This window comes from Pyrus communis, chromosome 1 (genome assembly GCF_963583255.1).
Source record: "Pyrus communis chromosome 1, drPyrComm1.1, whole genome shotgun sequence".
Taxonomy (NCBI): domain Eukaryota; kingdom Viridiplantae; phylum Streptophyta; class Magnoliopsida; order Rosales; family Rosaceae; genus Pyrus; species Pyrus communis.
Window position 1 is genome coordinate 14,204,145 of NC_084803.1, and position 21,982 is coordinate 14,226,126.

Consider the following 21,982-nt stretch of genomic DNA (forward strand, 5'->3'; position numbering starts at 1 on the left):
TAATATGCGAATCTATTGATAAATTTGATTTTTATTATTAAATTTATTTTGTACTTAATTGTAATTATATAATAAAGTAAAATAGACAATTAACATTTAAAATTTAAATAAAATGTATAAAAAAGTTAAATGAATTTAAATAAAATTTCTCTTTTTATTATTAGGTATTTTATAATAAAATTGGTTCCAATAAAAAGTCACTTATCAAAGAGGCAATTGTTTGGAAATGTCCTTTTCCAATTTCTGGGACCACATGCTCAGTTGGGGCCCACATAAAATTCCTTGAGCATTATCACCGGTGGATTGGCTGCAGGTGTCAGAAATCCAAAGGGATTGGGCAACAACAATAATTACTAAACCACAGCTGTGTGAGCCCACAGAAAATTGAGGGCCCACTTTTGTCATTGAAAACGACGCGGCCTGGTTTCTTGTTTGCAACTGTAAACGACTATAATACCCTTGCATTATGATATAAAGGAACAAAATACAATTTGTTAAAGAGTATTAGCTGTCCTCTATGTTTTATTTTCTCAAATTTTAATTGGTTGTAAAACGTGCAGTTTTCATGTAAATTTGGAGTTTGTTTGAAATTTCTTTTCTCCTAAATATAAAAATTTTGTTGTATTGCAAATGAGTGAAATTATTTCTATATATCGAGAATATATCTGTTTGAGTTTTACAATAAATTATTTATAAAAAACTTTAAAAAAAACACATTGCTTTGATTTTTATAAGCTTATGTAAATAAATATTAAATTAAATTTTTTTTATTAGCCCTGTACGTATTATTGAACACTATTCACATAATTTATTACTACATAACTTTTTTTAATCTTATATTATCAAGAGGCAATCCAGCATAGAGAGAGAGAGAGAGAAAAAAAAAAAAAAAAAAAAAGGCAATCCAGCAGCATCAATTTTACATAGTAACAATTGTTAAAAAAGTAATCAAATTAGATGAAGTAAAGCAACCAAATTAGTTGAGTGAATAAATTTCAGTAGCTAAAGCTTTACAAAGTAATATTTTCACAATAGTTCTTTAGACGTGAAAAACGCTTGAGAGAAATGCTAAGGAGATTTTTTTCAAAATAGGTCTGTTCATGGGCTCTTTGCCACCTAACGTCAAATCCTATGGCAATATTATAAATTATTATTCTAAAAACGTAAGGTAGCAAAGAATCCATAGAAAATCACTTTTAAGATAGTCTTCTTCGCATTTCGCATCGATTGAAGGCGGACCAAAACCAAAATGAACTCTTGCTTCCATCGTCTCTTCCAAACTGATGTTCCAATATCTTTGTGTCATTTGTTTATTATATCTTTTGAGTGGTGATTAATGCCTCTAATCTCAATGTCATTTTTTCTAGGGTTTTTTTTTAATTTTTCACAAATGGTCTTTAAGATTGATCAAACTCATCATTTTGGTCCCTCACTTTCAAAATCAATCAATGTTGTCCCTGTCATTCACTAGCGCACATCAATTTGGTCATTCCGTTAAGATTTCGTCAACTATTCTATTAGTTTGTATGTCATACCCACAAATCCAATAAAATGATGACACATGGATTACACAAAATGAGGATTTTTATCGCAAATGGTCTCTTACATTGATCGAACTCCCCATTTTGGTCTCTAAGTTTCAAAAATTGATAAATTTGGTCCATGACTTTAAGGCCTAGTTTGGTACTGAGGTGATTCTGTAAAAAGCTGGTACCAAAAAAAGCTGGGAGATGTTCTTGTGTTTGGTAAACATTCAGCTTCAGTTTTTTTTCATAGTTTTGGGTGAAAAAAAGCCAAAAACAAGAAGATGCAAAACCCAACTTTGAAAAACCGGTTTTTTTTCACATCTGTTTTACATAAAAGTTTACCAAACACTATAATACTGTTTTTTTTCTTTTCAAAATCACTTTTACAAAAAAGTTTACCAAACACTTTGCTGCTTTATTTCATAGCTGCTTATTCTCACAGCACAGCAGAAGCAGTTTTTTTTCAAAGCACAACTATACCAAACCAGCCCTAAATACCGCACATCAATTTAATCATTTCGTTAAAGTTTCATCAGTATTTTTTGTCCCACTAATCCAATCAATATGGCGCCACATGGATTAACTATAAGAAATTTTTTTTTTTTTTAAGATTTAAAACTAAAAGTAAAATAAGAAACAAAAAACCAAAACTTAAAAAAAAGAAAAAAAAGTCGTCGTCTTCATCAAGGTATGCTCAAAAGGAAAAAGAAGGCATCATGACACCACTAAAGGACTTGGCCTCCTGAACTCACTTCTCACTCTCTCTAGTTGGTTATAAATCCTAAATCCTATCAAATTTGAATTGAATTTGGATTTGATTTTATCGAATTTAGATTGAATTTTTGTTTCCAAATGGGGTTGTGGGGTGCGAGAAAAATGTAAGCGTGGAATACTCTTCTTTTGGTTCACTCTTTAAAAAATAGTTTCTTATAGTTAATTCACGTTGAGCCATATAATTGGATTAGTGGGACCACATTGACAGAGGGAATAAATTGATGCATGGTAGTGAAAGTCAAGGACTAAATTTATCGATTTTTGAAACTCAGAGATCAAATTGAGGAGTTGGATCAATATCATGGACAATTTACAATAAAAACTCTTATTTTGTGTAATCCATGTGTCACCATTTGATTGGATTTTGGGTCCCACGTTCAAACTAATATAATAGTTGACAGAATCTTAACGGAATGACCAAATTGATGTGAGGTAGTGAATATCAGGGACGACATTGATTGATTTTGAAAGTGAGAGATCAAAATGATGAGTTTGGTCATCTCATGAATCATTTGTGATAAAAAAACGTTTTTTCTATTTTACATTTTCATTTTTTTATGTAGTAGTTCGGGGGATCGCCAATTCAATGTTCTAGAAAGAAAGGGAAGGGTTTTACTATTATATTACCAACAGAGGGAAATTTTGTCATCATATTTTACAAGGAGAAAAGCTCCATAAACGTCAATAAAGAAAGGGGGAGGGGGGGGGGGGGGGGGGGGGGGAGAGGATGAATTTCATGTGTGGCAATCTTTAATAGGATGACTGAGGTAGCGGCATGTGCAGGTAATTAGAGTTTACGAGAACGACTTACATAGAACACGAAATCACTTTATAATACAATTTAAGTCCCTATAAAATGATAACCCATTTCGTATGAGTCCTATTTGGAGTCGACCCTCCTCTGAGTGGCAAACCACAACGACCTAAGAATCATTTATACAGAAGAGGGTGTCAAGATGTTGACAACATTCAATTATTAATTCCAAAAAAATATTTAAAAAGTAAATATATATTAAAAAAACAAGTACCCTTTAACTTGAGTTATTTTATTTTTGGTTTTTAGTCAAAATAATATATACGATTGACATAACTCCTCATTTTAGTCTTTAAGATTTGAAATCGATAAATGTAGTTTCTAAATTTATCAATTATCAATCATTTTGGTCATTCCGTAAAAAATCTCTATCAAGAGAGTTAATGTGACAACCCGTTCCAAATTTTACGTTTTTATTTTATTTTAAAAGCGTGAATTTACTAAATTGCCCTAGAGGCAATGACTTTGACTTCCGTTGACCATCGACTTGAGAGATGTGGGACTTATTCTTTAAGCATATCCTCGTAGTACTCTTTGGTACGAACGTATAGGCGAAAGCCGTTTGCGCGTCCGGATTATAACGGTATAGTTACGGACGTTCGAAATTGGTTATTCAAGGTTTAGTGTGTATTTAAATTAAAAAAAAAAGGAAAGAGAGCTTCCCGTGCACCCATACCCGCGCCACCACGAAACCATCTTCCAAGGCCGATTCCGGCCAACTCCGGTGGAGTTTTTCGATGCCACCACCACCATCTTGAAGCTCTCATTCCCCTCTACAAAACCCACCCAAGAACCACCTTGATTAACCATGGTATGGAGCGGTTTGAGGCCACGAAAGTTGACGAAAATCAATGGTGCTCCGGCCACCCTTTTCGATTTTCCGGCAAATCGGCAAAGCGATGGCCGATGCCACCACTTGGGCTTTGTAGCCCATCATCCCAGGAGCAAAACCCAACCAACCTTGACCCCGTTGGACCACCGTGGACGACGAATCGACGTCGGGAAGTTTTAGGCACCCGCCGGCTTCGTGGGCAAAATTGACCATCTTCCGTCCACTTTTGGACTTCGTGGCAGGTATGAAATTTTCTCCACTCACTGAGATCTTCATTTCTGTGAAGTTTGAGAATTTTTGGAAATAGTTGGATTTTCCGGCGAGTCGGGGCGGCCGACCGCCACCCGCGGCGGCGCGTGGCCAGTGGGCCGCCAATGCTATTTTTAGGCTATGTCAAATGTCTTGATTTCAGTTTTGTCATTTGAATGACGTAGGTTGATAGTTGGAACCTAAATTCATTACGATACGTTACTTGATAAAAATGTGAATCGATGATCCGACCGTTGGATCGTCACCAAAATGGGATATATTGTAATACGTAATATTTAAAGATCATAGGAATTTACGGATCAGGATTTCGACTTACGGATCTTCCTGAATTGGATTTGTAAGTTAGTAAAATAAATGTTCATGGCCACTTGTTTTAGGCAATTGGCGGAGATCTGACCGTTGGATCATAATGAAATTTTAGTATGTTATTCTAGAAACATATTGTGGATCGTTGGGAGTTATGGATTGGAAATCTGATATGCGGATCTTCCGGGTCAAGTTATACAGGGTTGTAAATCCTACCGTCGATCTTTGATCGACGGTTGACTTGTGGTCAATGGGTATCAAACTATTTTAGAATGTCGTTGAGGTTGTGTTTTATGTGAATTACGTACTCTTCGGATAAGAGTTCTGAGATGTGATTTGATAATTGGTCACAGGGACCAATCATTCAGGACGCCTCGATGTGTGCGCTAGAGAATCATAGCGTGGACTCCAGGTAAGTGGATCTTTTCCTTTTTTCGTACATATTATTGAGAGTTCTATCGACACTTTTAAATTGATTAGGTATATTACTTTCATATATAATTATTGGGAATGCTTTCAAGTGCAAAGGTGAACTCAGGACACCCAGGTAAGTTCAGGTGAGTTTATGGTACTAGTTGAATCGATTGCGTTATAGCATGACTACAGTTATGTGTTAGGCAACTTCGATACTGTCGTACTGGTTGCCATGAGTTGCACATGTTATATTGAGATGCATTGAGAGCTCATAACCTGCACCCTCGGTGTTAGTGCTCCCGCCCGTGGCCAGGGCACAGTCCTTCACGTGATGTTCACCTCCCGCACCCCCAGGCCTGTCGTACAGACCACTTTAGGTGGTTCCGACTCGTAGGTGACCCGCGATTATTCGCCCAGTCTTCACGTGATCGTAGCACTTGAGCGTATTTATTTACACCCAGTCCTGTCGTACAGACCACTTTAGGTGGTTCCGACTCGTGTGCAGGTATACTTATTGAGCTATATGCTAGCCAGGATTGATGAGATATGGATAAGTCGTACAGGTCACTATAGGTGACTCCGACTTATATGCTAGCCAGGATTGATGAGATATGGGTAAGTCGTACAGGTCACTATAGGTGACTCCGACTTATATGCTAGCCAGGATTGATGAGATATGGATAAGTCGTACAGGTCACTAGAGGTGACTCCGACTTATATGCTAGCCAGGATTGATGAGATATGGGTAAGTCGTACAGGTCACTATAGGTGACTCCGACTTATATGCTAGCCAGGATTGATGAGATATGGGTAAGTCGTACAGGTCACTATAGGTGACTCCGACTTATATGCTAGCCAGGATTGATGAGATATGGATAAGTCGTACAGGTCACTAGAGGTGACTCCGACTTATATGCTAGCCAGGATTGATGAGATATGGGTAAGTCGTACAGGTCACTATAGGTGACTCCGACTTATATGCTAGCCAGGATTGATGAGATATGGATAAGTCGTACAGGTCACTATAGGTGACTCCGACTTATATGCTAGCCATGATTGATGAGATACGGATAAGTTGTACATGTCATTTTAGATGACTCTGACTGATATATTACTTTGTATTGATTTAGTTCATTTGGCCTACTTATTAATGTATGGTGGAGTTAATGGCAAACCGTGGTTTTGGTCATTTCTGAGTATGGTTTGGATATATGTATATATGTTGTACTGTCTTATGGAAAACGATACGAGTTTTACATTTAGGGGCATTACTTTTAGAGAGGTAATAACTTTGGTAAGCTCGGTTTTATTGCTTACTCATACTTTCTGTTTGGTGCCCTTCAGGTTTTAGCTGCTGAGTTTGTATCGACAAGAATCTGTGGCGAATCTTAGTATTGATGGATTTTTTTTTAGGGTATGATTCTTACCCATACTACTGTACCTTACTTATGCTCTGACATCGCGTGTGAAATGGGTTCGCTCCCACTCGTAGCGCACTCTGGTACTTAGACACTTTTAGATTCAAATTTATTCACTTTTTGTACACTATCACATTTTATGGCTTCGTCACCTTCCAGGTGTCGGCCAGCACAACTCGATTCAGGGTCCAAGTGGACTTTCTGGGTCGGGGTGTGTCAGTTAATATTGCTAAAGATTTCATTATTAAATTGAGAGTATTTTTGTCATTTTGATCATTATTTCATAGAATTTTTCACCGAATAATCAAAATGATTGATAGTGGACAAACTCAAATATCACTTCATTTGATTTCAAATCTTAGAGACCAAAATGAAGAATTATGCCAATCTGAGAGATTATTTTTGTTAAATTTCATGTAGACGGGCCATGAGTCTACTCCAACAACACCGATACTGTCCCCACTTGGTCACCTGCTCAATTCATCAGGTGTGGAGTTTTAATACAAAAGGCCTCGGTGTTAGTTAGAATGAGGTAATTCTATTTAAAGGGTTTGTTCTCAAGCTTTCTGGCCGATAGGGTCACACGTGAAGTTCCACACATCAGCAACCATATGGAGCCAAGTCGGGGCTCACCCATTCACGCGGGGCCAATGGGGACCCACCCATTCACGTGGCATCTCTTGGCCAATGTGGAGCCAAATCGGGGCTCACCCGTTCGCGCGGGGTCAAAGGGGACCCACCAGTTCAAGTGGATGTATGGGCCCGTCCCCTAGCTATGATACCATGTTACATTTTAGGTAAACGGGCTATAAGCCCACTTCAACAACACCGATAGCAGACCTCGGTATTAGTTAGAGTGAGGTAATTCTATTTAAAGGGTTTATTCTCAAACCTTCTGGTTGATGTGGGACAGAGGAATTCTAACACTCCCCCGCACGTGAGACCCCATTTTATGGGTCACACATGAAGTTCCACACATCGGCAATCACGTGGAGCCAAGCCGGGGCTTACTTGTTCGCGCGGGCCAATGGGGACCCACCCATTCACGTGGTATTTCTTGGCCTACGTGGAGCCAAGTCGGGGCTCACCCATTTGAGCATGGTCAAATGGGACCCACCCGTTCACGTGGCAGTACGGGCCCGTCCCCTGACATGTTAGAACTCCTCTGTCCCACATCAGCCAGAAGGCTTGAGAATAAACCCTTTAAATAGAATTACCCCACTCTAACTAATACCTAGGCCTTTTGTATTAAAACCCCACACCTGACGGATTGAGCAAGTGACCAAGTGGGGACAGTATTAGTGTTGTTGGAGTGGGTCCATGGGCCGTCTACTAGAAATTTAAGATGATATTAAAACCAGGGGACGGCCCTATACTCCCACATGAACGAGTGGGTCCCCTTTGACCCCTCGCGAATGGGTGAGCCCCGACTTGGCTCCACGTAAGCCAAGAGATGCCACATGAATAGATGGGTCCCCTTAGCCTCGCGCGAACGGGTGAGCCCCGACTTGGCTCCACGTGGTTGCCGATGTGTGGAACTTCACGTGTGACCCATAAAATGGGGTTTCACGTGCGGGGGAGTGTTAGAATTCCTCTGTCCCACATCAACTAGAAGGCTTGAGAACAAACCCTTTAAATAGAATTACCCCACTCTAACTAATATCGAGACATTTTGTATTAAAATCTCACACATGACGGATTAAGCAGGTGGCCAAGTGGGGACAGTATCAGTGTTGTTGGAATGGGCTCATAACCCTGAAATTTAAGAATTTTAGCTAAAAACCTTTATTTTTAAATTATAAGTATTAGAAGTAAGATGTCGACGTACTAATTTTATTACGTTCACCTTAATAATGTTGGAAAGAGATATCGACCTTTGGCTTTATATGGACTTTTGCTGCTCCATTATGTTCTTTGATTTTTGGTCAAAACTACTAGAAGGGGGTCAGCCATATTTTAGAGCAGGCGATGCTCCGAGTGATGAAGTGAAAAATGTTTCCAAGTGTTTTGGAAAAGAGAAATAATAAAAAGACACTTTTAAACTGGAATTCTTTATAGATTTTTTATCATCTCATGTTTTTTACATAATATTTTATAATATTATCACGAAAATTGTGAAAAAAAGAAGTAACGGAGAGTCCATAAAAAATTTTACTTTTAAAATAATCTCCTTAACATTTCTCTTTTAGAAATGAATGTAAATGGCCACTACTAGTCTACTTTGTATGTGTCTCCATGCTCTAGTAATAATCATGGGGTGATAAAAATATCTTTATTGTTTTTGGTCAATGATAAAAATATCTATATGGTCATGCAAAAAATGAATATCTCTAGATTCTGTCATGTTAATACCCACTAATAAAGGACGATTAAGCAACGTTAATGGACCACTCCCCATTACATACTTTCATATGGCTTCCTTTTAGATAAAATAGGCCATAAATTCACTTATAACAGAAGCTAGATGAAGGAACTAGGAAATAAACTCATCAAAATGAATTTCTGCTTTTGACGCTGATTGAAGCAGGGATAGCCTCCACGCTACTAACATGGCCGTCTTGAACAAAACAAACAAACCCCTACTTAGCCCTACCTAATACGGAGCAACACCGCTTGTCCTGTCCTACGGTCTCAAGGCAAGGATTTGGTGTCAAGCCATTAAACTTCCTTTCAAGAAGCTTTGACAAGGGTACCGCTATAAGAAAGCAAATTAGAGTAACGGAGCTGATTTGCTGATATGTTCCAAGAATGCAGTACTATCTTCAATTTTTTCGATGGATTTGATTTTGGGCTAGGTGCCTAAGTTAATAACCAGAGTATTAAAGCTTAATAAAAGCGTAAATCCTGACTTGGGATTATTTATAGAATCAAAAAGAAACTTTTGTAATGCTACTTGAAATGTAGTATTTTTTTTCATTCATACTCATGTTGTATTACACGTTTTTGTATATCTAATGCTAAATGCTTACACCTTTCTCTTGCTAATTATGCTGGAATTTTGTATTTTCTTCTAAAAATGATGCTAAAAAACGATTTGTTGTTCATGTTGGTTTACTTCTTCAATAGCCTCTTGTGTTTGGAAATTAATCACGACAATCATGCTGATTTGTCTTTCTACTTCTTTGCTTCTAAGAACCAAAGTTCCATGTTAGTGTACTAAGTGCATAATAATACTATAATTATTATAATAAGCAGGTTCTAATTCTGCTGGTGATAACATCATTCCTTTCTGAAGTGGTGCTCTAATTTGTGCTCTTCTATCACTTGAACTTGATGCTATGAAGTGATCCGTTCTTGTCAATGAATGATCTGGACATGATATCAGCTAAAGCATTATTAGTTTCTTTAATATGTTCAAAAACTGGTTTAAAGCTATTTTCAATATTACCATCAGCAAAGTTAACCAATCTTGTTGCTTGTTTATTAATAGTAATTTTGTTATAATGAGATACAACATTTTGACAATCTGTTGTAATTGCAAAGATTTCATTATGTAAAAGTAAAGAGAATACCTCAAGAGAGTTAATATTGCTAAATTTTTGAAATTAGTTGCTGGAAAACGAGATTGTACTTCACTAAATTTTCCTGAGGCATATCCACATATTTGCTCTTCAAATTTTGGTGATTCTTTAATTTTCTTTTGATATAAAATTCATACACATCTTAAATCCTAATAATGAATCCAGGATAAGATATTCAATCCTCCTTGGATTATGATTACATTGTTTAATCCCAGTGATATCCTGATTTGACATGAATTAGGATTTCTTTACTTAAGAGTCAAGTAAACTCCTCAATGGGCTAAAGCCTATTGGACCCGTAACGGATTGCCTAAGCCCTAGGTAATTCGGCCCAGGATGCTAAGCGTGGCCATGATCATGTGATAAGGAAAACTTCGGCCATTCCAACCATCTTATGTGCCACGTGGCATGTGCCCTGAAAATCATGATCCCACAAATGCCTTTAACTATGTTTTTTAGAGTGCCCTACGCTCGAGAATGAATGGTTACAAACGGACCAGGAGCAAATCTCTCTAAAATGACGTTTTTGTATATCGAACACTTCTTGTTGATATGGAGCTGGACTAGGCTGACCAGTCCTGCTTACTCGCCTATCAATAATCTGGTTGGAGTTCCGAAAGTACAAACTTAAAAAGATGAACACATGCAGAAAGTGCTTATTCCTTAAGTATCCTTAGAAAGGCTTAAATACATTTTAGGAGATGGTTTGCTATTGCATTTTTTGCGCCTTTACATAGTTTAATCCTCAAGGTAAAGTTTTAAGTAGTCATCCCTTGGTTCATTTTCCACGGAATGTGGTTTTAATCCGATAATCGTACCGGATTAGACTTTTTTCGAAGTTAAGAGCTCAGAATCTAATATGATAATAAGTTTGTAAGATAAGGCTTAATCCAGCCTGTTTGCTTTTCCGCACTTGGGTAAAAAAAATGTTTGTATCCTAAAATTTATGTTACATTAGGAGCATCGCTACAGTTATTGGAGTACCACTTTACTCTGATTTCAAACCAAAGGCCCATGATACGTTCCGTGTTCCTAAACTTGCTTTTAATGGAATATTAATAGGATCAACGATGAAATTTAGCAAATAAACTTACCTGGAATGAACTCCAGAATTTAATGTCAGTCCGACATATTTTGATTGCTTTGCTGGCACTTATAAAAATAATCTAACACTTAGTGGAAATAAACCTAAGTGTTTAATGAATCAGATTTTAGCTTGAATTAGATTCTACACACAACCGTGAGTAGACCAAAGACCAGGGGGTATGTGCAAGGTTAAGACTCAAGTGGTGGGTAAGAGAATATGTGTACAGGGATTGTGTAACCAGAGATAAATCCTAGTAGGGTGTATTTATGCTATTAGAGGAGATGACCTTTTAGGATAGGATAATCTTTGTTAAACCTAGAGAATCCCAGATGATATCTAGGAAGTAGATATTGCATCCTCTTAGGAGTGTAATTACTTGCGGCGCACTCTGATCCTTAGATTTTAAAAACTCCAAGATTATAGGAAACATGCTGATTCCTCTCTAGATTAGGTTTCCGAATCTTGCAGAATAAGCATGGTCAATCTCAACGAAGTCGTCGCACTTCGCCAACTGATTCCAGAACAAGATCAAACTTCGTCCATTGATTCCAGAATAGGATCAAAGTGTGCCGACGAGGACGTCGGGTCCCTAAGGGGGGTGGATTGTAACATCTCACATCGCCCAAGAGAGTGGATCATGTAAGCCTTATATGTATATTCTCATCTCTACCTAGCACGAGGCCTTTTGGGAACTCACTGACTTCAGGTTCCGTAAGAACTCTGAAGTTAAGCGAGAAAGGGGCCAGAGTATTCTCAGGATGGGTGACCCATTAAGAAGTTCTGCTCGCGTGAGTTCTCAAAACCAAAATCGTGAGGGCGTGGTCGGGGCCCAAAGCGGACAATATCGTGCTACGGTAGAGTCGAGCCAGGGATATAATGGGGGCCCGGGCCGGGATGTGACATCTGAGGTATGTGGATTCCAATCCACCTTACTCCGACCCTAGAAAATCATTGCCCACACAATAAATTTAGTGGCTTTTACCAAGTTACTCCGTGAGATAGAGTTCCATTTGGAAAATTTCATCTTGAGAATTCTTAGTCTAGTTGCCTATTTTAGTCCTACTTAAGCACAAGATCGTTGCCAGGTTTATTGACTTTGTACGCTGCTCTAGGATATAAGTAATCGTACTCAGGCGTACAGTTCGAAGGCACCCCTTGCATGATTTCTAGATCACCCTTCTGATTATTCCCTCGAATGGCCAGAACCTAGGCTTGAATCTTATAACAAATAGCCTTTGGGTTGCATAAACTTTTGGAAGCCGAATATTTGCGTTGAATCATCGAATAGCGAGGCCAAGTCCCAACATTAAAAGTTTACCCCATCATAACTGCTCTTAATACGGCTCAAGTCCACTCAAACTCCTTTGACTCTAGTACTTTGAAAGTTTTAGACTTGCATTCTTACATAGTTTCCAAGTAATCCGATAAAGTTATGCCTTATGGTAATCGGGCTTCTGACCTATACTGAAAAAGATAGAGTAAGATAGAACAAACAAAATCACGCAATGATCAAAATTTCATATCCCTGCAAAAGGGAATGGAGGTTTGCTATGAGGGTGGCAAGGTTGCACATTCCTTGGCTATCTATAGCGACAATCTGAAAAGATCATCCCTAGCTTTGAGGGTTTTATGTCATGAATATGCAATATCCGACGTTGGCCCATACTAGGTGCCTAATTCATTGCAAAGGATGTTATTACTTGAACAAGTTGATTTGGCTTGCGGTCGATTGATGAAATTAGACTTGGACTTATCAAAGGCTCAGTAAGTAGTAACTATACATGGTTGAGGTTAACTTTAATCAGAGTTGTAGCTTATGCACATGACCAGTTATGATTTCATTCTCCAATCTTGTCTAAGAATCTTTAAAGTACGTAACATAGCTGCATTTGATCACATATGCAATTAAATAATCGAAAGTACTTATCTCTTGGAGCGTTACCAAAGTTTGTACCCAGGTTCATCACCCGATGAATAAGCCTTCATTCCCCTCCATGCAACTTCCAAGAATTGTAGCGTGAAAGTGGGCTTCCATACTTGTAAGGGAATATGTTCATGCTTTGGTCCCTTGTGCTGGTCGAAGTTTAAACCTAAAAAGGTAAAGCTAGTCGAAGTTTAAACCTAAAAAGGTAAACTTTACTGATCCACAAAAAAACTCTGCTTGCACTGTTAGTAGTAAAACGGTGATATCTTCCTCATTAGTGGCTGGAATCATAAGTTGTAAAGAGTTGTGGAAAGATGGTACCGTAGCTTTCTAGTGATATAAACTACAATGTCCAATTTTGTCTGAGAAAATCTAGTTTACTCCACAAATTCGAATGGTGTGCATAGGCAGTTTGTTAGTTGCATGTTGCTCCACACCAAAGTTGGTTCATGTTCTGTGTTAGAATTAGTTTACGTTCTGTTTTGGAACCATATTTAGGCAGATCTAGAGTTGCATACACACTTTTCATGTCCTACAAATGCATTAAGATTACTTGTCGCGCATACTAATTCTTAAATTGTAAGAAGCTCTAAGAATATAGGAAATTAATCTAATACCCCAGTCCGATCAGGTCTCCGTATCTTGAGTTTTCAACTATTTTAAAAACATTTCCAAACCAACCCTAATAGTTTCTAGTTTCATAGTTTGATTGGTGGAACATTTTATTAGCTTGATTCCATTGATTGGTGGAATATTTTATTAGCTTGATTCCATTGCTTGTTCTATCATCGATCTCTTATGCTCATATAATTAAATATCATTCAAATGTTTTTTTTTTTTTTTTTTTTTTTTTTGCCCTAACGAAAATCTGTAGTTGCGCTAAACTATTGATATTTCATTTTCTTTTGATGACAGAATAGTGAAACGATAAGACTAATTAGCTAATACATAGCAACCAATTAAAAAGACTCCATAAAAACTGACCCAGCCTCAGCAAACTCTCTCTATTTAGTGATATTTGTCAGATGTCCACTAATTATGAAAAAACACGAAAACGCTTGGTACTGATCTGGTTTATGGTAATTTTATCCAAAATTATATCCGTCGCTGAATTTTAAAATTTAGATAACTTCAAGTCTGGATATATATTGGATATCAAAGTGTTTGATTTTTGATATTATTCTAACATTCTATCCGATGGAAACTTATTGTTATCCAGATATTCTTAAAATATCAGTAGTTTAGTTTTGATAAAACACATATTGGTTTGAGAATTTTTTTTTTTTTCTTTACTCCCACGCTTATAAATAGAGGACATCTCCTCCTCATTCCTTCACACTGTTCTCTTGTTACTCTGACGATGGCTCTTTCCAACTCTTTTAGTTTTGCGTTTTGTTTCTGTTTTTCTGTGATTCTTTTAAGCTTTTATGCTAATGCTACTGATGTTTCTCATGATGGGAGAGCCATCACAATCGATGGTAAAAGGCGACTGTTGCTTTCGGGTTCAATCCATTATCCTCGAAGTACACCACAAGTAATCTTGCTCGTCGTCTTTAACTAGTACACTCTAACTTGGTGCTTTTCATGTCCTTTTTATAACGAACTTATCATGTTGTACACAGATGTGGCCAGACTTGATTAAGAAGTCCAAGGAGGGTGGACTAAACACAATTGAGACTTACGTCTTTTGGAATGTGCATGAGCCAGTTCGTCGTCAGTATGATTTTACTGGAAATCTTGACCTTGTTAGATTTCTCAAAACAGTTCAAGATGAAGGACTTTATGCTGTTCTTCGAATTGGTCCATATGTTTGTGCCGAATGGAATTATGGGTACGTTTTTTTGTCAACATATCATATAGTTTTACATAATATTTTGTACGAAACACAATTTAACTATCTGGATGTAATAATCAGAGGACTTCCCGTTTGGCTGCACAACTTGCCTGGCTGTGAGATCCGAACCGCAAATGATGTCTACATGGTAATTAAACGCGGTGACTTTTAGTTCACGCAAACCTAATTTTGTTATACAAGTCGCAACACTTAAACATTCTGCAGAATGGGATGAAGAATTTTACAACTATTTTAAACATTCTTATCTTTTGCAGAATGAGATGAAGAATTTTACCACATTGATTGTTGATATGATGAAAAAAGAAAAGCTTTTTGCATCTCAAGGTGGCCCAATTATTATTGCTCAGGTAATATATATGCATATAATTCGATTTCATCATATTATGCATCAAAATATAAATTTGTTGTGATAAATTGGCCGTAATTTTGTTAGATTGAAAATGAATACGGAAATGTGCAATCATACTATGGAGATGCTGGTAAAGCATATATGAACTGGTGTGCAAATTTTGCCGAATCTCTCGACATTGGAGTTCCATGGATTATGTGCCAACAAAGTGATGCTCCTCAACCAATGGTACAATATTCTCTTCTTCTTTTTTCCTTAATTTTTAGTGTTTATAATTGTTACTTATTTATATATCTTTGTTATCAGATGAACACATGCAATGGTTGGTACTGTGATTCATTTACTCCAAATAATGAGAACAGTCCCAAGATGTGGACCGAAAATTGGACTGGATGGTAAGTTCTTGAATTAATACTAATTGAATCAATTTTGATGATATATTATTTTTGTTTTGTTACCTAATTTTCTAAATCTATACAATGCAACTGTAGGTTTAAGAGTTGGGGTGGCAAAGATCCACTTAGGACTGCTGAGGATCTTGCTTTCTCTGTTGCAAGATTTTTCCAGCTCGGAGGCACGTTTCAGAACTACTACATGGTTGGCACATTAATTAATTAGATTAAATTGTATTTTGGTTCATTGTAATTTAATTCTTTCTAACATGATTTATGTCTTTTCTTTAAGTATCACGGTGGAACAAACTTTGGCCGAACAGCAGCTGCGTACATCACTACTACTTATGATTACGATGCTCCTCTCGACGAATATGGTAAGTAAATACTCAAATTTAAGTTCTAAACATGGCTTTGTGTTTGGCTTTATAACTTCTTAGTTCTTACTATTATCTCATTTTATAGGCAACTTGAACCAACCAAAATGGGGGCATTTGAAAGAACTCCATCAGATTTTGAAATCCATGGAGTATACTCTCACACATGGGAATGTCACAACCACAAATTTTGACAATTCTGTTTCAGTAAGATTATCCTTTTGAATTGACATAACTAATAAACCAAAGTTTTGTAGAATTTAAAATTGATACGATCGATATGTGCATGTATATTTTAGGCCACTGTGTACGCAACGAATGAGTCATCAAGCTGCTTTTTGGGCAATGCAAATAGCACAACTGATGCTACAATCACTTTTGAAGGGAATACATACACCATTCCTGCTTGGTCTGTTAGTATTCTTCCTGATTGCAAAACAGAAGGATACAACACTGCAAAGGTATGAACAATTAACTTTCACTGTGTGTGTAAACATATATAGTCTGGTTTATTGGGTATTTCTGAACTTCTTTTACCTAGTTTAGGTCAACACACAAACAACAGTTAAGGTGAAGGTAGTGAACAAGGCTGAAGATGAACCCGAATCACTTGCTTGGTCGTGGAGGCCCGAGACCATTGATGACACCAGAGTCCTTGCAAAGGGAGAAATTACTGCAAATCAACTTTTGGATCAAAAGGTTGCTGGAGATGATGCTAGTGATTATCTTTGGTACATGACAAGGTACAGTGGATATTTTAATTTTAATTTTCCATTTGTCCTTTTCTTCTAATATATTTAGTATTTTGGTTTACTCATTTTATTTATCTTGGATTTTCGGCAGTGTTCATCTCAAGAAAGATGATCCAATTTGGAGTAAGAACATGACTCTAAGGGTCAATGGCACTGGTTTCATTCTTCATGCATATGTTAATGGAAAATATGTTGGTAAGGCATACAATTATTGTTTCTTGATTAATCTTAAATATACTGATAAATTTGTTGTTTTATAGTTATTGATTTTCTTATATATCCTTGGTGCAAATAGGTTCTCAATGGGCTCAATACAACGTCTACAACTATGTATTTGAGAAGAGTGTCAAGTTACTTCCTGGCAAGAACATTATTTCGTTGTTGAGTGCTACTGTTGGATTTCCGGTTAGTATTATTGGATTGTTAAAATTAATTACTTAATTGTGATTAATTATTTCATTTAATTTAAAACTTTGAATCATGATTTGAATGATAACCAGAATTACGGAGGTGGATTTGAAGAGATCAAAACTGGAATTTCTGGTCCAGTTGTACTGGTGGGACAAAATGGTGATGAGATTGTGATCAAGGATCTATCAGCACACAAATGGTCATACAAGGTTGGACTTCATGGTTTGAAAAACAAGCTTTTTAGCACCGATTCTCGTTACGCTACTAAGTGGTCAACGGAAAACTTACCCGTTAACCGGATGCTGACATGGTACAAGGTAATAAAACCCACTATATATATACACATATATTTAACTCTATATATCACTAATTAATAAACTGACAAAGTTAATAACAATTGTTTTTGTTTGATTTTGTTTAGGCAACTTTCAAAGCTCCTCTTGGAACTGATCCAGTTGTGGTGGACTTACAAGGTTTGGGAAAGGGTCACGCTTGGATCAATGGCCATAGTATTGGCCGGTATTGGCCGAGTTATTTGTCATATGATACTGATTGTAGTCTCGATGCTTGTGACTACCGTGGTTCATATGATAACAACAAGTGTTCCTTCAATTGTGGCAATCCTACCCAAAGATGGTAAGAACTTTATAGTTTACGCATTCATGTTTATTTACTTGGCAGTTTAATAACGATCACAGTTTTAATCGCTTTTTTAATTGTATTGAAGGTACCACGTTCCTCGATCATTTATGGAAGATGGAGAAAATACAATTGTGTTGTTTGAGGAGTTTGGTGGCAATCCATCTCTTGTGAATTTCCAAACCATCCAAGTTGGAACTGTCTGCGCCCATGCGTACGAGAAGCACACAGTGGAATTGGCATGCGAAGGTCGTCCCATTTCTGCAATCAAGTTCGCTAGTTTTGGTAATCCCCGAGGAACCTGTGGATCATTTGAGAAAGGCAGCTGTGATTCTGGAAGTGCATTGTCGATCCTTAAAAAGGCAAGTCTTTTTTTTTCTGAACACTTTAATTTTCAATGAACTTGAAAGGAGATTATATTCACACATCACAAATTACTCATTCCACACCCTTTTAATTTTTTAATATTTTTCTATCAAGTCTTAGTGGTGTGTAGAAAATATTAAAAAATTAAAAGGGTGTGGGAGAAGTAATTTGATGTGTGTGAATATAATCTCTCTTTTATGAACCCTAATTTTCTATGTATATTATATCTAAGTAATTCTTATTTCTTTTCCCTAATGATTTTGTAGGAATGCGTGGGCAAAGAGAAGTGCTTGATCAATGTTTCTCAGAGCAAATTTGGCTTGACAAACTGCGGTGATGCCGTGAAGAGGCTGGCTGTGGAAGGTGTTTGCTAACAAAGTTTAGATTTTTCTTAATAATTTTGTGTTATGTGATCAGTTTAGTACTAGCTAGCTTGATGATCTAAGTAGCAAGGGTTAGATTAGGGCCATTAGCTAGGGTTTCTATCTTTTTTTTTTGGTCAATTAGCTAGGGTTTCTATCAGTGTAGTCGGTGTTCAAAGGCACTGCCTCTTTATTTTGCAAATATAAAAATTTTATTTCTTTTAATTTATATTCTTCATTTTCTTCTGTCTCAATTATATATACATTTTAGTAATTTAAATCTCAAAGCATGATAAACTCTGTTGTACGTGCCTATATATTGTTGAAGGATGACATTTTTTAAGTTTCAATAATAATCAATTTAAGTTATTTAACAATTGATTTCCAGTCCTTTAACAAAACTTGTTAATTTTCTCTCTCTTTATTTGAAAGAGACGATAGAAATTGCATTGATAGAGAGAAAAGCATTACAAAGCAAAGCCGGGGCAAAGAAAACCCAGCTACAAGCTAATACGGAGCAAATACGGGTCAATTTGTGGTTCGTTTAGTTTTTTGAGATGGGTCTTGATTTCAGTTTCAACTCAAATCTCCAATAAAGACTGTCACGAATGAGAACTGTGGTTCGATACCTGCGTTACCTACCAAACCTACATATCTAAGTTCAAACACATTCTAAATCTAGAACCTTTTCAATAACAAGTACAATTGTACTGCACGTTACAAGTGAATTAGTAACGTCTAACATCATTTTAACAAGTCACATATCATATTACAATCGTAGAATTATATACGTGATTTCATAATACAGTTTTGTCGGATAGTTGAATTCGGATAGAAGCATGCACGTCAATTGGTAGGTTACCCCTTCACTATCACTACTGCTGGATCCTTTGGATTTGGATTGAGATATTATATAAGATGCATGACTTGTTTAAAACGTGGGTGCATTTCCTATTTCGAAATTTTATTCTGGAAATTAGAGTGTGTTATACAATGGGATAATGCCCTTTTTCAATGGTGGCTCATTCTTCTTTAAACATTAAAAAATAAAATTATAAGTAGTGGACCGACTTGAAGAACGTATTTTTCCTTTTATATATTATGTTAAGAGTTTAAATTCTCATTCTTTTTTATTTAGTTTAATGTAGTAACACCGTTTTTAATGAAAATAAAAATTTAATAGCATAAGTAAGCTGAACTAATTGGCTAACAACGCGGTCACTTTTTTACACACGAGTTTCTTTATCAGGAGCCTGAAAGAGTTTAGTATTGCTTTGTAGCATTATATATGAATAAAATGCATAATTTTCACTCAATTAACTCAATGAAGAAATACAATAGTCACAAAAATCTATACCATTTATGGGAAATTTCTTTGCACTTATAACATGAAGAATGAATTCAATCAAGGGGATGGCCGCACAAAAATCGGTTCACCCATAATCCGGGTTTTTAATAAAGCTCCAGAAACAAAAACTGTCCGGGGCTCCGACCCGTTGAAAAAATTGAATCGTTTTCTTTTTTAATTGACTTTAATTTGTTGCCCTTAAAGAAAAAAAATAATGGTAATTTGCACTCTGTACGTCTCTAGAAATTCCAGAGAAAAGACTCCTCTGCCGGACTGAAAAACTGACCGTCCAGGTTCTCTTCCGCGTAGTAATCAACGTCCGGCGTTGGCACCGCCTCAGCTGGACTGAAAAATTGATAGTTCATTTCATCAAAACCCGGAAACAACCCGTACTCCGTAGCGTAATTACCCGACCCGAATGTGCTAAAAGGGTCCGAAAACGAATCGTTTGGAGTCACTAGAAATTCGCTGTCCACGAAGACGGTCCCACTCCCCTCCGACACCGACGGAGACGGGGACTCCGCCTGCAACTCCGACATCGACTGGTGGCTCCTCGGAAGCTCCGAATTCGCGAACCTTGCCGCCTCGGTCTGGATCTCGGCCGGGCTCAGGGACCTTCCCCCCGAAATCTCAGGCGGGCTGTCGGGGAAATTAAACTTGGCGGTGCGACCGCGCAAGCAGAAGAGGGCCGCGTCGAAGGCACGCGCCGCCTTTTCGGGCGCGTCGTAGGATCCCAACCAGATTCTCTCCCGGCTGTTGGGGAGGCGGATTTCCGACACCCATTTGCCCCACTTGCGCTTGCGGACGCCCTTGTACTTGATGTCGTTTCGCTCGGAGGGCTTCCCGATCGTCTGCTTCACCATGGACCACGAGGACGACGTATTAAAGATTTAGGAGGAGTGGATTGACTTGTAGTGGGAAGTGCTTTTGCGACAAGTGATTGTTCGTTCTTGAGGGTTGATTTTGTTGTAGTTGGGGTTTAAGGAATTTGTTAAGGAATTTGCGGCTGGTCAGTATATATATGTGGGGGAGTGGGGGGAGTGGGAAGAGAGTTGACTGTTTTAGCGCGTCCGGATCGCTTTGAAGGACAACTGGCGGCTTCAGAGAGTGGTGGTACGAATTTTTACGCGGGGGTAGAGAGATGGGTTTGGATGCACGTGTGTTAGAGAGATGGGTTTGGATGCACGTGTGTTATTTGTTCCTCGTGCACTTCCATTTCCAATTTCCCACCCCCCCCCCCCCCCCAAACACCCCCTCCTCTCTTCTTTTTTTCCCTTGGGAAAATAATACAAAATCAGGAAAAAGAAAGGTTGGTTACCAAATTAGGCAAATGCCTTACTTGGCAAAATTCCCATTTATTATTATTATTGGTGAATATCAATTATTGTCATTGTATCTTCCTATTCACACTCGTTTATTTAACAAAATTTAATCAGATCAATTAATCCTACTAATTTATATAATTTTTTTTTATTTTTACATGTTTGACTATTGATTTCAAGAGAAAACTTACACTTTTTAAATCTTTTATGCGTAAGTAAAAACATGGAAGGGTAAAAGAATGAAATATTTCTCTTCCCATATTTTCATATTTTAGTAGACGCACATAACTCAAGAATCAAAATAATTCAAATTCCTCTTATTTGTAAGTAAGCACTCCTTAGTGCCTACAATTGAATTTGATTGTTGTCGACGGACTAATTAGATTGAATTGCAATAGTTTTCATAACATGCGATCTTTGACCGAACATAGGTCCCAAGTTAAGAGTAACGCGAGCTGAGCACCAAGGTCTTGAGTTTGTGCCCCAAGTCTTGAGTTGGAGCTTAGTAATTGAGATTCATTATCATATGTTTTCTAAGGATTCATAATTTGATGAAATTTAATACTACAATTTATTAGTATTTACCTTCACTTGTAAGTGAGTGTTGTTAGATTCGACTCTCGTTAATGATGAGTTATCTAGGTAACCCACAAGATTGCAAAATGATTGAATTATAGTTCATTTTTAGTACCAAACATAGATTACATTGAATTAATCTCATCACATGTATGATTTATACTATACTTATTTTACCCGTCAAGATCTAGGTTTGAGTTGTAAATTCAGAGTTCAAAAGTGGTACTGGTTCCACAATCCTAAACTTTGAACTTGAGATTCTAAACTCCTTGTTTATATTTCAAATATGAGTTTTTTGAGTTTTTTCTCATCATTTCTATGTTCGAGATCCCAAGTCTGAAAGGTTT

At 37.2% G+C, this 21,982-nt stretch overlaps 2 protein-coding genes across 2 annotated transcripts; one reads left to right on the forward strand and one right to left on the reverse strand.

Moving 5' to 3' along the window:
• The first annotated feature begins 14,197 nt into the window (after window positions 1–14,197).
• Window positions 14,198–18,571, forward strand: LOC137742326 (beta-galactosidase 15-like). Its single transcript, XM_068482170.1, has 17 exons — window positions 14,198–14,420; window positions 14,509–14,717; window positions 14,802–14,868; window positions 14,996–15,088; window positions 15,175–15,318; window positions 15,397–15,485; window positions 15,582–15,687; window positions 15,775–15,859; window positions 15,948–16,066; window positions 16,159–16,320; window positions 16,406–16,602; window positions 16,703–16,806; window positions 16,907–17,016; window positions 17,112–17,339; window positions 17,444–17,658; window positions 17,750–18,023; window positions 18,294–18,571. Exons 1-17 carry the CDS (start codon window positions 14,247–14,249, stop codon window positions 18,399–18,401), a joined length of 2,484 nt encoding a protein of 827 aa, XP_068338271.1. The 5' UTR covers window positions 14,198–14,246; the 3' UTR covers window positions 18,402–18,571.
• A 555-nt stretch (window positions 18,572–19,126) lies between these two features.
• On the reverse strand, window positions 19,127–20,718 carry LOC137718081 (ethylene-responsive transcription factor ERF017-like). The gene has a single exon (XM_068457595.1). The coding sequence runs from the start codon at window positions 20,598–20,600 to the stop codon at window positions 19,977–19,979; it is 624 nt and encodes a 207-aa protein (XP_068313696.1). The 5' UTR covers window positions 20,601–20,718; the 3' UTR covers window positions 19,127–19,976.
• Between the last annotated feature and the right edge of the window lie 1,264 nt (window positions 20,719–21,982).

Excerpts from the sequence above, each read along its gene's own strand:
- LOC137742326 (XM_068482170.1), top strand. The coding sequence starts at position 14,247 with ATGGCTCTTTCCAACTCTTTTAGTTTTGCGTTTTGTTTCTGTTTTTCT. Across the intron at positions 14,718-14,801 it reads TGTGCCGAATGGAATTATGG|AGGACTTCCCGTTTGGCTGC; the intron begins GTACGTTTTTTT and ends TGTAATAATCAG. Across the intron at positions 14,869-14,995 it reads CCGCAAATGATGTCTACATG|AATGAGATGAAGAATTTTAC; the intron begins GTAATTAAACGC and ends TATCTTTTGCAG.
- LOC137718081 (XM_068457595.1), bottom strand. The coding sequence starts at position 20,600 with ATGGTGAAGCAGACGATCGGGAAGCCCTCCGAGCGAAACGACATCAAG.